The sequence below is a fragment of the Capsella rubella genome, unplaced genomic scaffold, assembly GCF_000375325.1.
Source record: "Capsella rubella cultivar Monte Gargano unplaced genomic scaffold, Caprub1_0 scaffold_14, whole genome shotgun sequence".
Lineage (NCBI taxonomy): Eukaryota > Viridiplantae > Streptophyta > Magnoliopsida > Brassicales > Brassicaceae > Capsella > Capsella rubella.
Window position 1 is genome coordinate 58,004 of NW_006238910.1, and position 14,616 is coordinate 72,619.

General features: G+C 36.1%; 2 protein-coding genes and 1 pseudogene across 2 annotated transcripts; 1 reads left to right on the top strand and 2 right to left on the bottom strand.

Annotated features, from left to right (window-relative positions):
- Positions 1 to 5,471: 5,471 nt before the first annotated feature.
- Positions 5,472 to 8,411, bottom strand: LOC17874523 (annotated as a pseudogene).
- Positions 8,412 to 9,933: 1,522 nt separating this feature from the next.
- Positions 9,934 to 12,467, bottom strand: LOC17874524 (eukaryotic peptide chain release factor subunit 1-1). Its single transcript, XM_006279336.2, has 3 exons — positions 12,394 to 12,467; positions 10,288 to 11,749; positions 9,934 to 10,214 (listed from the first exon to the last, which is right to left on the bottom strand). The coding sequence occupies exon 2, from the start codon at positions 11,727 to 11,729 to the stop codon at positions 10,419 to 10,421; it is 1,311 nt and encodes a 436-aa protein (XP_006279398.2). The 5' UTR covers positions 11,730 to 11,749; positions 12,394 to 12,467; the 3' UTR covers positions 9,934 to 10,214; positions 10,288 to 10,418.
- A 164-nt stretch (positions 12,468 to 12,631) lies between these two features.
- On the top strand, positions 12,632 to 14,411 carry LOC17874525 (NADH dehydrogenase [ubiquinone] 1 alpha subcomplex subunit 2). Its single transcript, XM_006279334.2, has 3 exons — positions 12,632 to 12,791; positions 12,897 to 13,003; positions 14,106 to 14,411. Exons 1-3 carry the CDS (start codon positions 12,706 to 12,708, stop codon positions 14,204 to 14,206), a joined length of 294 nt encoding a protein of 97 aa, XP_006279396.1. The 5' UTR covers positions 12,632 to 12,705; the 3' UTR covers positions 14,207 to 14,411.
- The last annotated feature ends 205 nt before the right edge of the window (positions 14,412 to 14,616 follow it).

Here is a 14,616-nt window from a genome sequence, read left to right on the forward strand (position 1 = left end):
CATAAAATGGAGGCCCATTACTTTCACGTGAATCGTCGTACCGCGTGAGCCTTTTGCGAAGTTGTGCCTAGCCCAGTAGTTAATTCCAAAGAAAAAAAAATTATTCATAACATAAATGAAATAAATTTCTAATGTCACATTACTGCTAACATCTAACCATCAACACAACAAACTCCATGTCTAACTCCTTACACTCTATTGCTAAAATTTAACATATGTATATACACTACAACGGTACTGTATTAAATGACAAAGACGCATAAAATACTGGTCTCGTGGTGTACCACCTGGTAAAATCTATTATCCTCAATAAAACCACAGCTGTTCCAACCTAGATTTAATTGAATTTGTTAATCAGTTGTCAAGAAAGCTGAAGATCTATGTGAACTTTTTATAGAAACTACATTAGTATCTTCTTTTACTTGTAATTTAATGGAGAAACTAAGACCTCATTTGTTGGTATTAAATCTTATTGTTAACAAAGTTAGAACTTGTAAAATTTTCATTGTTAAACCAGTTGATGTATATTATCTTTTTAATTGCCTTTCGTTTGGTTGAATGTTTTCGCTATTTGGCTCCGAAATAGCTAAACAATAGACAAACATTAGTTAGCATTGTGTAGTAAAACTCCATCGAGTAAATTTATTAATTCGTGTCAATGATTGATGGTAAACGTACAGTGTGAGATAACACTCTTAGCAGATCCATGTGTGCTTGAGTAATTTAGAATTTTAGATTCCAAAAGGTGTTATATATGATGAAACAAATACTGAAGCTGCGATAAGGGAAAACAAATACTAAAAAATTACTACATTCAACCAATGTTATATAAATATACATGTGTATTGCTTCATTTCTTTTATCTTGGCAGATAATTAGTAGGTTGTTTCCCCAATTTTCTTTATAAATAGATCAGCATTAAACAATGAATATTAAAGATACATAATTGGTTGCTCTGAGTGGGGAGTCTGATTGTCGTATCTTTATTGATAATAGGTTAGATGTGTTCTCTACTAAGCTTCTATACTTGTTAAATAATGATTTAGTCCGGTCAATGAGTTTCACGGACACTGAACATTCCTTTTCGTAATAAATGTACCCTTAGGCATGTAATTGTTGCACATGCTTTGACACATTTACATCTTCTGCAGTTATATCACACATAGGTGTTTGATCTTAACAATATTATTTACTTGGACAGTACTTCTGCGTAAGGTAAATAAAAAAATCATTATACCTTCAGCACTTGTGATTTTATTGCCTATCGGATGAATTGATTCTTCTATAATCACTGCCTTGGAATTACTTAGGTTTGCAAAAATCTAAGTGTAAACTGACTTGACACTCACTATTTTGGTTGGAACCACTGCACTTGGAAAACGGCTAACTATTGTAGATTACGACTCCACGGGAGAAAGCGTACGATAAAACCATTATTAATTTTTATGATTTTGTCCGAGATTTCTGAGTTTGATGAGTTATATAATCGCTGCTTCAACACTATTGGGAAAATTCCATAAAAATTCACCATCTAATTTAATTTTGGAAGTTTAATACCCAATGTTATTTGATTAGAAATAAAATGCATGGTTTATTAAATTTTGGTCTATTAATACATTAAGTATATAAAAATTGTCGAATCGAATAAACCGCTTAATCGGATTGACGGAATCACTAAACCGAGGTTGGCGAAATCACTAATCCCTAACACACGGGTAATTTGAGGTTATCCAAAGACTACATTGTCCTTTGCTATTACCCCAAATCGAATTGGGATCGATAAACCCTAAGTTTAGTGTAATTCTATTAACTCCGGCTTAGTGATTCCGTCAATCCGATTATCGTTTGTTAAGCGGTTTTTTCGATTCGACAATTTTTATATACTTGATGTATTAATAGACAACAAATTAATAAACCATGCATTTTGTTTCCAACCAAATAACATTGGGTATTAAACTTCCAAATTAAAATTAAATGGGGAATTATTATGGAATTTTCCCCAACACTATTTGTAGGAGAAGGGATATAATTAAGGCGATGTCTAACACATTTATTGGTTGACTTGGTTAAGAATGTCAAATCTTATTATATAAAGTTGGGTTTTCAAAGTTAGTCATTAACACGATCGTGACACGTGTTAATTGAATTGATAAGATGTTGACACGTGTCAGATAATTAGTGATAAGAAATTATATGAATTAGTTTTTAAAAAGGAATATTTCAAAATAGAAAGAAAAAAAATAAAAATTCAGATAATTTAACAATTACTTAGTAGTAATCCTAAATAAAAAAAGATAATCATTATAAAATAAATTTATTAATAAACAATTAGGTCTAAGGAATAAAAAAATAAAAAATAAAGAAAAAATAAAATAAGTTAGTCAACTATAAGTTAATCTTAGAAAATATTTTCATTATCGTGAATATTATGTAATATTTAATTTTTTTTATTTAGTAAGTTAATCTAAATAAGTTAGTTGTGACATGTGTCAATCGTATCGCTAAGATATTCACATATGTAAATTTAAGATATATGAAATATTTAAAAATTAAATTTATAAACCTTTCTTAAAAAAAGTTCTACATAAGTAATACATATAGAAGTATACCTAATTATAATTGATTTTTTAATTTTTAATTCAAAAATTATTATTATTTAAAACTTGGGTTTGAGAGTTACGAACTCATGTGATTGTGATATATGTTAAGTAAAACATTAGATGCCGGAATGTGACACATCTAATTTTGTAAAAAAAGAAGATAAATATAGAAAATTACAAAATATATATATATAGATATTCAGAATTTTTTACTTATAGTTAAATTATTAACCTAATTTTTGGTTATGTTGGTTTGGGTTTATCAAAGAGATTAGGGTTTAATATTTACTATTAAACGAGATTATATGTCAATTTTATTTATATAAATCAAGAGTACATTTTAGATTACACAATTTATACAAGGTTATTTATCTGTTTCAATTTATAAAAGAGAATTAAGATTTAGATGGTACAATTAAACGAGATTATGGGTTTAACAAAATAAATGTGTTTATTAATTTTTTCTAATATATTATAATTGTAATTTTTAATTTATATTTAAATGTAATATGTTTTTTTGGTCAATGTAATATGTAATGTAAATATAATTTTATATTTATATTAATTATAAATGTAATATGTAATATGTTATAGTGCAATCTCATTGGCTAAAATAGAAGGGGTGAATAAAATGGAACTAAAAAAGAGACATTATTAAGTCTAAAATAAGGATAGCAAAAGTCACTATAATTCGTAGTATAATAATTTCTAAATTTTTTTTTTCTTCTAATATGTAATTTTTTATACTTTCATATTTAAAAACAAATCTTAATTCTTATCTCAACGAGACTATAACTTATTTTCTTTGATTGATGTTAATTTGTAAGAAATTTGCCATCAAATTTTATAATAATTAATTAAGTTTAAGAAATACAATAAATTGCAAAATAAAAACATACGCGAGAATATTTTTTTAAACACTGGAAGTTAGGAAATAACATTTTTTAGGATAATGATATAATCATGTTTAGAATATTATCTCTAAATTAAGTTTTTTGAAAAATTTGGTAATAATAATATTATGAAGATGGTGAATAGCTCACAATTTTTTTGGTGATCGATAATTCAACAGTACTAGATTTTTATAATGAATGTTTAATAACAATGGTTAAATATGTATGATATATTAAGAATTTTTTTTTTTAAAAAAAAATTTACTAACTTAAAAAATTATCTCTTTTTTTTAATACTTTGGATATAACATTTAACCGGTCTATTAAACGGGTCGTAATCTTTATTAGAAAGTATGATATTCAATTAATATTGAATTTTTTTTAATGTTATGATTTTCCAAATTTTAACACATGTAATATTTTTAATTCTTAAGTGAAAACATAAATTAAAACCCGCGTTTTTACGTGGGCCCTTATCTAGTTTTTTATAATTAACAGTTAACACAGATTTAGAAAATACTTATTAAGCAATATAAATTTTTTATACTTAATTGTCCAATACCGCATCATTTGAGAGCCATTTATCCGACCAAAAACTTATCTCTCGCCCATTCCCGAGTACCCACCTTTGACCTCGCATGACTACATCATCAATTCCTGTCTTGATACTCCGCCATGTTGATGACTCTGGCCGTTTAACGAACAACCAACCCCGGTCCTGCAACCCACCAACTTTATACTTGCTCTGGAGAATCCGTGCCCATAGACTTGTGTTATCATGCATTAACCTCCATCCTAGCTTTGAGACAACAGCCTTGTTCATCTCCATGGAAGCTCGAATACCAACTCCCCCCTCTCTTCGTGGTAAACAAACTTTATCCCAAGCAACTAAATGTTGTTTACGCTGCTCGGGTGAACTTCCCCAAAGGAACGACCGACGCTTTATCCAAACCATCCAAAACTGATTTTGGTAACACAATGGAGCTCATCGTGTGGATTGGGATAGACACCAACACTGATTTCGAGAGTTAACCTCCCGGCTAGACTCAAAAAAAGACCTCTCCATCCCGTGAGGCGAGCAGATACGCGTTCCAGAACCTCACCAAACGTATCCTTGTTAATCCTCTTCTGAAGAATAGGCATCCCAAGATACTTCCCCAAATTCACTGTTTCCGGAATTCCACTAGCCTCACTGATTACTCTGCCCATATCTCGAGACACGTTCCGCGAGAAATAAATTTTTGATTTCTCTAAACTGACTTTTTGGCCCGACGCTTCGCAAAACCTTTCCAAAACCCGTCTTATAAGATGGACTTGTGAGACAGATGCTTCAGGAAAACATATCAAGTCATCGGCAAAACATACATGGGAGAGTTTTGGTCCACCTTGTGAGAGCCGTATAGGCCTCCATTCTTTATCGAACATATGGCACAAGCATTTAAGACAGAGAACAAAAAGATACAGTGAGAGGGGGTCATCCTGACGAAGTCCTCGAGCAGCCTTGAAAGACGTAGTTCTCTCCCCATTCCAAAGTATTGACATTGAGGGCCCCTCCACACATTGTAAAATCCACTTTACCCATAGATTATCCAAACCGGCTGCAATTAGTGTATTTTCCAAGAAATCCCATCGTATTCGATCATAAGTTTCTCTAAATCCAGTTTAAGGAGCATCCATCCTTTCCGCCCTTTCTTCCTCCGCATAGAGTGGACCGCTTCTTGAACCACCACTATGTTGTCCGTACTCAACCTTCCCAGAATGAAACTAGTTTGTGCTAGGCCAATGAGCTTACCAATTACCCTCTTTAGTCTCATAACCATCATCATCGTAATAATTTTAAAGAGGACGTTAAACAAGCTTATAGGCCTGAACTGCGTAATCCTCTCAGGTTTAGCAACCTTCGCTATAAGGACAATAAGAGCAGCATTCGCATCTACCGGGAGACACCCTGACTCAAAGAAGTCCAACGTAAACCGCTTCACAGAATCCCCGAATACGTCCCAACAGTCTTGATAACAGGTTGGTATCCGTCTGGTCCAGGTGCCTTAAACCTCCCCATACTCCGTACTTCCTCCTCCACTTCTCCCGCTAGAAATGGTCTTTTCAACTTTAGTTGTTCATCCCGCGTCAGACCCTCAAAACCCCACCGTGGTAGCTTCTCCACCACCTCCAGAACATCCACCAGCGAATATAACCGTTTGTAATATTTAACCGCTAGTAATTCCAACTCATTTGAACTAGTAATCCAAACATTATTCTCATTTCGTAACATTTCAATACGGTTGTGCCGACGCCGTATAATTGTGGAGGTATGAAAGTATTTCGTATTCCGTTCTTCAAGAGCCACCCACTTCTCCCTCGATTTCTGGAACCACAACACTTCCTCTTGTTCCAAGACTACATCAAACTGCCTCAACAATAACTCCTCTCTCCTCAACATGTCGTCCGTTTGAGTAACATCTAACATATCTTGTACTACCTTTATCTCCCCCATAAGTACATCCTTTCGTTTCTGAATATCTCCAAACACATCCCTATTCCACCTTTTAAGCTTAGCTTGGAGTAATTGCAAGGCTTCTGACGTTTGCACGACGCCACAAGTAACTCTTTAAAGCTAGGATGCTTCAACCAAGCTACTTCAAATCTGAAGGGTCTGCGTCTTGGATCACACCCCACCGTTGGAATCAACATGACAAACAAGGGAGCATGGTCCAATGCCAAGAACGGCAAATGCATCACACAAGCCTCCTGCCATTTTAAACGGGCATGCGGACAACACAAAACCCGGTCTAACCGTTTAGCGACATACTTCACTTTGGTTCGACCTCTCTTCCAGGTGAACTTATTTACACGAAAGCCCATGTCAATTAGAGATAGATTGTTCATCTAGTTTCCAAACTCCAAAGAGTCCGCTGATAATCTCCCATTGCCTCCGGAGCGTTCATCAACTCGAACAATTGTATTAAAATCTCCTCCAATAATCAACGGTTCTACTAGCTGTTGAATAATGACACTCAACTTCTCCCATAGGCCACTCCTCCTACTCACTCTTGGAGCAACATATACCACAATTAGATTTACTACATCCGTTCCATTGTCCAACCTCGCAAAAATAAACTGGTCCGAAGCTTCCACAACGACCATATCCCCAATGTCTAACCTCCATAAAAGCCAAATACCTCCACTGTTGCCAACAACATCAACTCGAAACGATTTATCAAACCCGAAACCTTGACAAATCCGAACTGCTCTATCTCCAGCAGCATGAATCTCATAAATAGCAAGAACATTCGTCTTATGCTTCTTTAACATATACAGAATAGCTGATCTAAAGTCAGGTTTCTTCGCCCCCCCCCCCCCGACAGTTCCATAATAGACAATTCATTGGATGATATATATAAATATTCCAAACTACCGGGGAAGGACATCATGCCATCCCTAACTCTGACCTAATCACATCGGCATCTTCCTGGACGACAATCTCAGTCCCAGCCGTTACTCGCCTGAAATCACGAGGATTATGAGCTACTTTCACCACACTTAAGCCATCACCTAACAGACATGACTCCTTCTCATGAGTAAGTGCTCTGCCTGGTCTCCTCATCCCCACCAGGTCGAAGCCGTTTACCGTTAGCTGATAATCCATCATTCCCTTTAAGTGGGCTGAAAACCAATCCTTTTCTTTGGCGAGGCCCATTAGCCTCCAAGGCCTTTCCACCTCCTTGCTTCTTCAAATTCAGCCCATTCCAATTCCCTCCTTTCCCTCTCTCCATATTTGAATTAGGAAATAATCCCTTTACTTCCCCTACCAGCTCACCAGTATCCTCTCGGGGTTGCCGTAATTCATTTTCCTTATTCACTCTAGTCATTGGAGAAACTTCCCTATTCTCCTCCAAAGCTGTATCTTCACCTAAACCACCGAATCTGTTCCATATTTCCAAATTTGGACACCTCGGGATATCACGAAGATTTGCCCTTGATTCACTCTGGGACGAACTCGCCGTAAACACCATCTTGTTCACCGGTTGTCCGGTCCTCCTTCCCTGCCATTCCACAACCTTAAAACCATCCGCCTGCCTCACTACTGCCGCCGTCTCCTGCACGGGATTGGCCGCTACCATAACTCTCTCCATCTCCGACGTACGTCGTGGACAAGAATGAATTAGGTGACCATATAACCCACATTCCGAACAAATTTTGGCCAAGCCTTCATATGCCACGAGATATATTTTCCCATTCACGACTTTCGTACCCTTCAATGGCTTAGATAGGTTCACTTCAACACACACCCAAGCAAAACGAGCTCTCTCAAATTGCAAGGTCGTCATGTCCACCCGGAGTAGTTGCCCTAGACCACGAGCGATCTCCAACAATATGGACTCATGATAATAGAACACCGGAATATTATTCAAGCGCACCCACACATGCGCCGTAACAATATCATCCTTTAATGGATCAAATTTCGCCGACCAAGCTTGTACCACCAAAGAATGCCCAAAAACCCGCATGGACCCCCTGCTAGTGCTGCCATGTACTCCTCCTCTTTCTCAAATAGGACCAGAAAGAATTGTCGAGGGAGATCCATCACAGTCATAGCTCCCTCCGGCCTCCACAACTCTCGTAATTTCCGATTTTGCACTGCTATCAGAACATAGCTCCTTAGAACTTTTACGATCATACAATTCTTCCACAGTCCATACATAGCTTCAAGCACCTCCTCCCCAACTGTTATCACCGATTCTCCATCCTCACCATCAGGAAACCTCAACTTCACCCTTGCTTTGATAAACGCAGCATTCATCACACTCTCCAGTGTAGGGATTCCTCCAAACTCACTACCCTGGAGTTTTGCTGCATATGAGCCAGCCCCATATGGTGGATCCCTTGGCGGTCTCCCTCTCTCGCCGATCACCATCATAGTAACCTCTTGCCCTAACTCACTCGCCGCCGCACTTGTCATGATTGCGTATAATTAGAAGATTCAAATATTGTATATTTGATTTAAGGAATGTTAATAAATGTGTTCAATACAGTAACGTATGAGCTTATCTTAGTATTAATAGTTTATTTATGTTCTATATGTTGGCCTGTAAGCCGAGTAAGGCATGAGTCAATTTAGGTTGTAAGTAGGCTTGATTAGAAAGTTATAAAATTAAATGGAAAATCTTTCTTTTTGGAATTATATACAATTACGAATATTTTGTTACGGAAATTTTAAGTATATTGATTATTGTTTTTGATATGATTGAAACTTTGAGTGAAGCATTGAATAAATATTCCCATACACGGGTGCTGTTTTAAATATATGCCATTCCGCAATTTCCTAGACTATATAACGTGTCTTGTAATATCCTTGTTATGGGTTTAGTAGGTTTTACCGTGATGGGCTTTAATTAAGTAAGAGAATGAAACAAATGTCAGTTAGGCTTTGAATGGACCACATCTACCGAATATTTTGTTTTCTTCTTTATGGGTTTATAAATGATGATGTCGATTACTTATAGGGAAAATTCCATAAAAATTTCCCATCTAATTTTAATTTGGAAGTTTAATACCCAATGTTATTTGATTGGAAATAAAATGCATGGTTTATTGAATTTAGTCTATTAATAAATTAATTATATAAAAATTGTCGAATCGAATAAACCGCTTAAACAAACGATAATCGGATTGACGGAATCATTAAACCGGAGTTAATGGAATTACACAAAATTTAGGGTTTATCGATCCCAATTGGATTTGGGGTAATAGCAAAGTACAATGCAGTCTTTGGATAACCCCAAATTACCCGTGTGTTTAGGGATTAGTGATTTCGTCAACCTCGGTTTAGTGATTCCGTCAATTCGATTAAGCGGTTTAATCGATTCGACAATTTTTATATACTTAATGTATTAATAGACCAAAATTTAATAAACCATGTATTTTATTTCCAATCAAATAACATTGGGTATTAAACTTCCAAATTAAAATTAGATGGGAAATTTTTATGGAATTTTCCCATTACTTATAGCCCAATAAACAGAGATATAAAGATCCAAGTATCATGTTGGAGCGGAAGGCACGCGAACCTTGGTTTTTAGAAAACTAGTAAATTTAGTTTCCACCAACTACCCACGCTGATTTAGAAATTATGTCTCCTTTAAGCAAAATTGAAAATCAATTTTATGATTTAAAGGTTAAATGTATCCAATTTTGTCTATTTTCTAATTTGTATTTCTCTTTTAATTATAAGAAGATTCATAAAATTAATTTGTATAAGAAAATTTAAAAAGTAAGTTAACTACATAAGAGTAACAAGGAAATAAACATATGTTAGTTAACTAAGAGTAACAAAGAAATAAACATATGTTATTAGTTAACTACATAAGAGTGATTGTTGTATTGCCTAAATAGATTTTGTCTGAGTTTCTCGAAAGTCGAACGCAAGAAGAAGACGGTAACATGTAAAAGAAGTTAATAGACTGAAACATGTCTGCTTAAAACAAAGACGCATAGAAAGTGTTGTTCTGTCACAACTTATTCATCAACCAAAAGTCAAAACATCCATGCAATAAAACCCAAATCCATTACGCGTTTCTCAGCCAAGAGTATTAAAATACTGAAATCAAACTGGCCAAAGTAAAATTATTTAAGAAACACTCAAAAGAAAAAACTCCATAAATGTTGGAAGACAACCAAAGCAACGGCTTCTTCATTCTCCACCTGTTCCTTCATTCACCACCTGTTTCAATATCATTACAGAGATTAAGCTACTGGTTCCCAATACGAATACTAGGTTTTAAGAGAACTTTTACCTTTAGAAAAGATGCTTCTTCGATTATTCTCGGATTTTCTTCTGCGAGACCTCGACAGCCCGCGCAGGCTGGTTCAGGCATGGCGGTGTGCCATATTCCTCAACCAGCGATGGTGAGGATTTGATTGATTGTTATTCCGAATCATCACCATTAAATTCCCCATCCTCGGATTCAAAAGCAGTCATGTCAAGCTGGTAACGAAGTATCCCTCCGATTCCTCCAAATCCTCGGCAAAACTGAGAACCTTCCTGTGATTTGTTTGTTACAAACTCAAGCGCACAGCCAAAACGCCTGTACTCATTAGCCAGCCACTCCAGTAATGATAGCTTCTCCTCCACATCCAAAGCCAAGTCGGTGTCAGCTACTTTGAAATTCTCAGTGTTGGCTTCCTGTTCCTTGTTCAGGTGCTTGATCACAGTTTCACCAGTCGCACTGTTCTTCATCACATATCGGTTGATGTCAAGATTTTCCCATACAATCAGTGTCTCGATAGCTCCCGATTCTAATGCGTTCAACGTATCTTCCACACCAAACACATACTTCCCAGTGTCCTGGCTTATCTCCTCAAAATACTTCCCAATCAGACGCTTCTCTTGGATGAACTTCACATTCGCCAGTATCTCAGCTGACAGCTCAATTGCCTGGTTGAAACCATTTTCTCCTCCATATGATACATCAACGACATTCAGTATCTTCGCACCCAGCCGGGGATCAAACATATCTGACTGGCTCAATTCAGTCTTGAAATCTGCTGAACCGGCAAGAATTAGCCCAGAGACATTAGGCTGACTTGTTGCAGGATTGATGTAGTACTGTGTGGCTAGCTCAGCAGTTTTCCTCACATAATTGTGACGCTTCTCCATACGAAGACGGGCAAAACGAAGAGCAGATTGTCCTCCTCTTCCGTGTTTCTTCGGAAGATCAACAGAGAACTTGTGAAGCACCTCACGTGTGTTACCGCTCAAGGTTCCAAAGAGAGTCCCATTTCCATCCATCACAATGAAACCAAACTTGTCGTCAGACTCCAGCAATTCATTCAAAGCTTCTGTGTGGAACTTGTTGTCACAGAGGTAAAGAGAAGCATTGATGGGTCTGAAAGGCTCAAAGTCAATAGTAACCTTCTTTTCCTTGCCTTCCTCATTGACAATGGTTCCAGTATAGAGCACAAGACCATTGGGAGGGACCCTGTTGTAAAGTTTCAGCCTTTGCTGAGCAGAAGTTATGGCTCCCAAAACAGACTGGCGATTGACTCTGCTCTTGATGTTCGACGCAGTTCCATACTCATCCCCTAACATCTTAGTAACACGAGAAACCTGATCCCGAGGAGGCATGATAAGTGAGATCATGCTGGTTCCATTCCCTCTAGCAGCTTCAAGAGATTTGATCAACTTCTTAATCTTCCATATCTCAATGTTCTTGTCATCATCGTTTTTGTCTCCCATCTTAACAATAAAACAAAAACCTGAAACAACAGTAGAGAAGCTAGTTAATACCAAAAACATACAGTTACCAAAGAATTAAACTCGAAATTGGAATACGGAAATACAATACACAATCAACCAATACCAAACTATCCGAAATAACCAAAAGCCAGAACAAAACTATAACCAAAACGATGTACAATTGTGTCATATGACTAGTTCCAACTCATTTTATTGCAATAATCAAAAACCATAAAATAAATAACGTGAGGTTACCATGAATAAACTTCATATTTCATAGCATGTCTTCATCACTAATAAATCACAACATAGAATAATTCTCACAAAAATTACATAGTAATTACAAAGATCAAGTCAATCAACAATAAACATGACGGATCTAAGAAAAAAAAAAGCAATCTCTCCAATTTTATCTCACGAAATAACTAATCTAACCATTAAATCAAACTTAATTCAAAATAATTATCAAAGATGAACACAAACGATGTCTACCCAAAATTCAGATGATATTTGATCCAATAAAATCGAAAATTCCAGAAAACAAAGATACAATCATACAACGATGAACACAAAGCAAGATCACAGATTTGATCAATCGAACGAATAAGCAAATCAAAACAATTACGAATCGATAACAAAAAAAAAGATGAAGATCGTGAAGCACCTGAGGAAGAAGATGAAGAAGCTACGCGAAGCCTTCGAGAACTTTGTTTATTGAATAATCAAAGCAATTGTGGCAGAGAATGAAGAATATATTACGTGACCTAGTTTTTTCTTTCCTCTAAACCTAACTAAACCGACTCACTTTCAAGCCCAATAACCTTAATGGGCTTATCCTATAACACTAATGGGCCTAATGGGCCTAAGCCAAATTATATTTTACCAGAAGAACACAGTTCTCTCTCTCCTCTCTGTCGTCTGGTCTTTGTTTTGTGGCATCTGAAGAGAGTTTGAGAGGAAGAAGAAGAAGAGCGAGATGGCATGGAGAGGAAGCATATCGAAGTCAATGAAAGAGCTAAGGATCCTTCTATGTCAATCGTCTCCGGCGAGTGCTCCGGCCAGGTTTCAATTTAATCAAAGCAATTTCTGAGATCGGAGATTTTTGTTTGTCAATGTTCCATTTCCATCGGCTTTTTTGATTTTTTAGGGTTTTTGTTTCCTTTTCAGAACTTTTGTAGAGAAGAATTACAAAGATTTGAAGTCTCTAAACCCTAAATTCCCAATCTTGATCCGTGAATGTAGTGGGATCCAGCCTCAGATGTGGGCAAGATATGGTAAATTGCTTAATCTATTTGACTCAAATTGTTTATTTGGTGCTTTAAGTTTCTTTAAAGATTTGGTATAAGTGTAGCTAGGGATGTGGCTTCTTCTTTTGTTTCTGCATTCGTTTTTGTATGTATGAGTCTCTTTATAACATTTTGTGTTAACCCATTACACTAGTATATACTCATTCTTAGAGCCTTGTGCATTGATACATGTATTGTGTAACCACTATGAGTATTGGCTTTTGCTTGTGAATGCCGAAAATTTATGGTTTGTTCGAATGCCTATGCGGTTGTTCTACTTCTTTCTTGCGTTTTCTTTATTTTTCTTTGCTATATGGTAGTCATATATCAGTGTTAAAATGTGAGGTGTATGATTTTTAAATATTTGAGATGAATGTGCACATTGGTGATAACAGATAAGGCTTCTTCTTTAGTCGGTATTTAGTTTGTTATATGGAAGAGCCTTTTAACATCTTGAGTTTAAATTTGAAGTACACACTCACCCTTAAGAGTCTCTGTCTTTGATGAAAATGTATTGTGTGTAACCACTATGCATATTGGCTTGTGCTTTTAACATGAGGATTGTTTTCCCTAGTTCTTTGTTGTGTTTTATGTGAATGCTAAAATCTTATAGTTCATTCGATTGCCTACTGCGGTTATTCGTTTGTTCACGTATACTTTGGTTTTGTTTCGAAGTTTATAGTAATCACATATCAGTGTCTTGAGCAACTAAAAGTATTCAAATATCTGCATCTGAGAGAACTTTGAACATTTTTTTAAACTGTGTTCCCACTCCCATCATGTAGTAAATTATAGATATTGTAAACCATGTCTCTCCTACTGCATAAAGAGATTTGTACCCATGTAACTGGCATGTTTAGGAAGTTGTGTAGCTGTTGAGATCAGAGAATGAACAATTGTTTAATCCATGGTAGATGCGACTGCTTTAAAACTCCGCTCCACATGACTGCTAAACGTCAAGTATTGTCTAGTTTTTCTATGGATGCCTGTTAAAACTGCCATCCTCGATTCTACTTAGGAACTGGTGTTTATATTTCTGTGTTTTGTTTTATTCCGTTAATTTGTGCTTGGCTCGTAAACCCTTGTGCAGATATGGGTGTGGAGAGGTGTGTAAACTTGGATGGTCTGAGCGAGCCACAGATTGTAAAGGCCCTTGAAAACCTTGTGAAATCTGGAGCTACAGGAGCATAAGGTTGTTTCTTTGTTTATCTAAATGATTCCGAATAAGATTTAACCGGAAACTCAGCTTGACATTTCCTGTCACTTTATTACTTTGTAACTCTGTGGTTTCATATCGCCTTGCGTTTAAGTTGGTTCTCTTTGTAATCCTTAAACTTGGAATAAATCCTACCCGTTCCATATACAGTTGAAACCATAAGGAAACAAAAATTAAACAGTAACAAGTGTAGAGAAAGCTATTATGACTTATAAGTAGTATGAGGATCTGCATTGTTTTGAATGTTGGCGATATGTTATTTGGAGAAACTTTTGTAGAATTGACGTGACTTTAAGGCTGATGTAGAGGATACTAAGCTGGCCGCACGTTCATATTTTGTATGGAGGAACAACATTTGCATCTCAGAGTTTGGTGCAAACATGCA

Excerpts from the sequence above, each read along its gene's own strand:
- LOC17874524 (XM_006279336.2), bottom strand. The coding sequence starts at position 11,729 with ATGGGAGACAAAAACGATGATGACAAGAACATTGAGATATGGAAGATT.
- LOC17874525 (XM_006279334.2), top strand. The coding sequence starts at position 12,706 with ATGGCATGGAGAGGAAGCATATCGAAGTCAATGAAAGAGCTAAGGATC. Across the intron at positions 12,792-12,896 it reads CCGGCGAGTGCTCCGGCCAG|AACTTTTGTAGAGAAGAATT; the intron begins GTTTCAATTTAA and ends TTTCCTTTTCAG. Across the intron at positions 13,004-14,105 it reads TCAGATGTGGGCAAGATATG|ATATGGGTGTGGAGAGGTGT; the intron begins GTAAATTGCTTA and ends ACCCTTGTGCAG.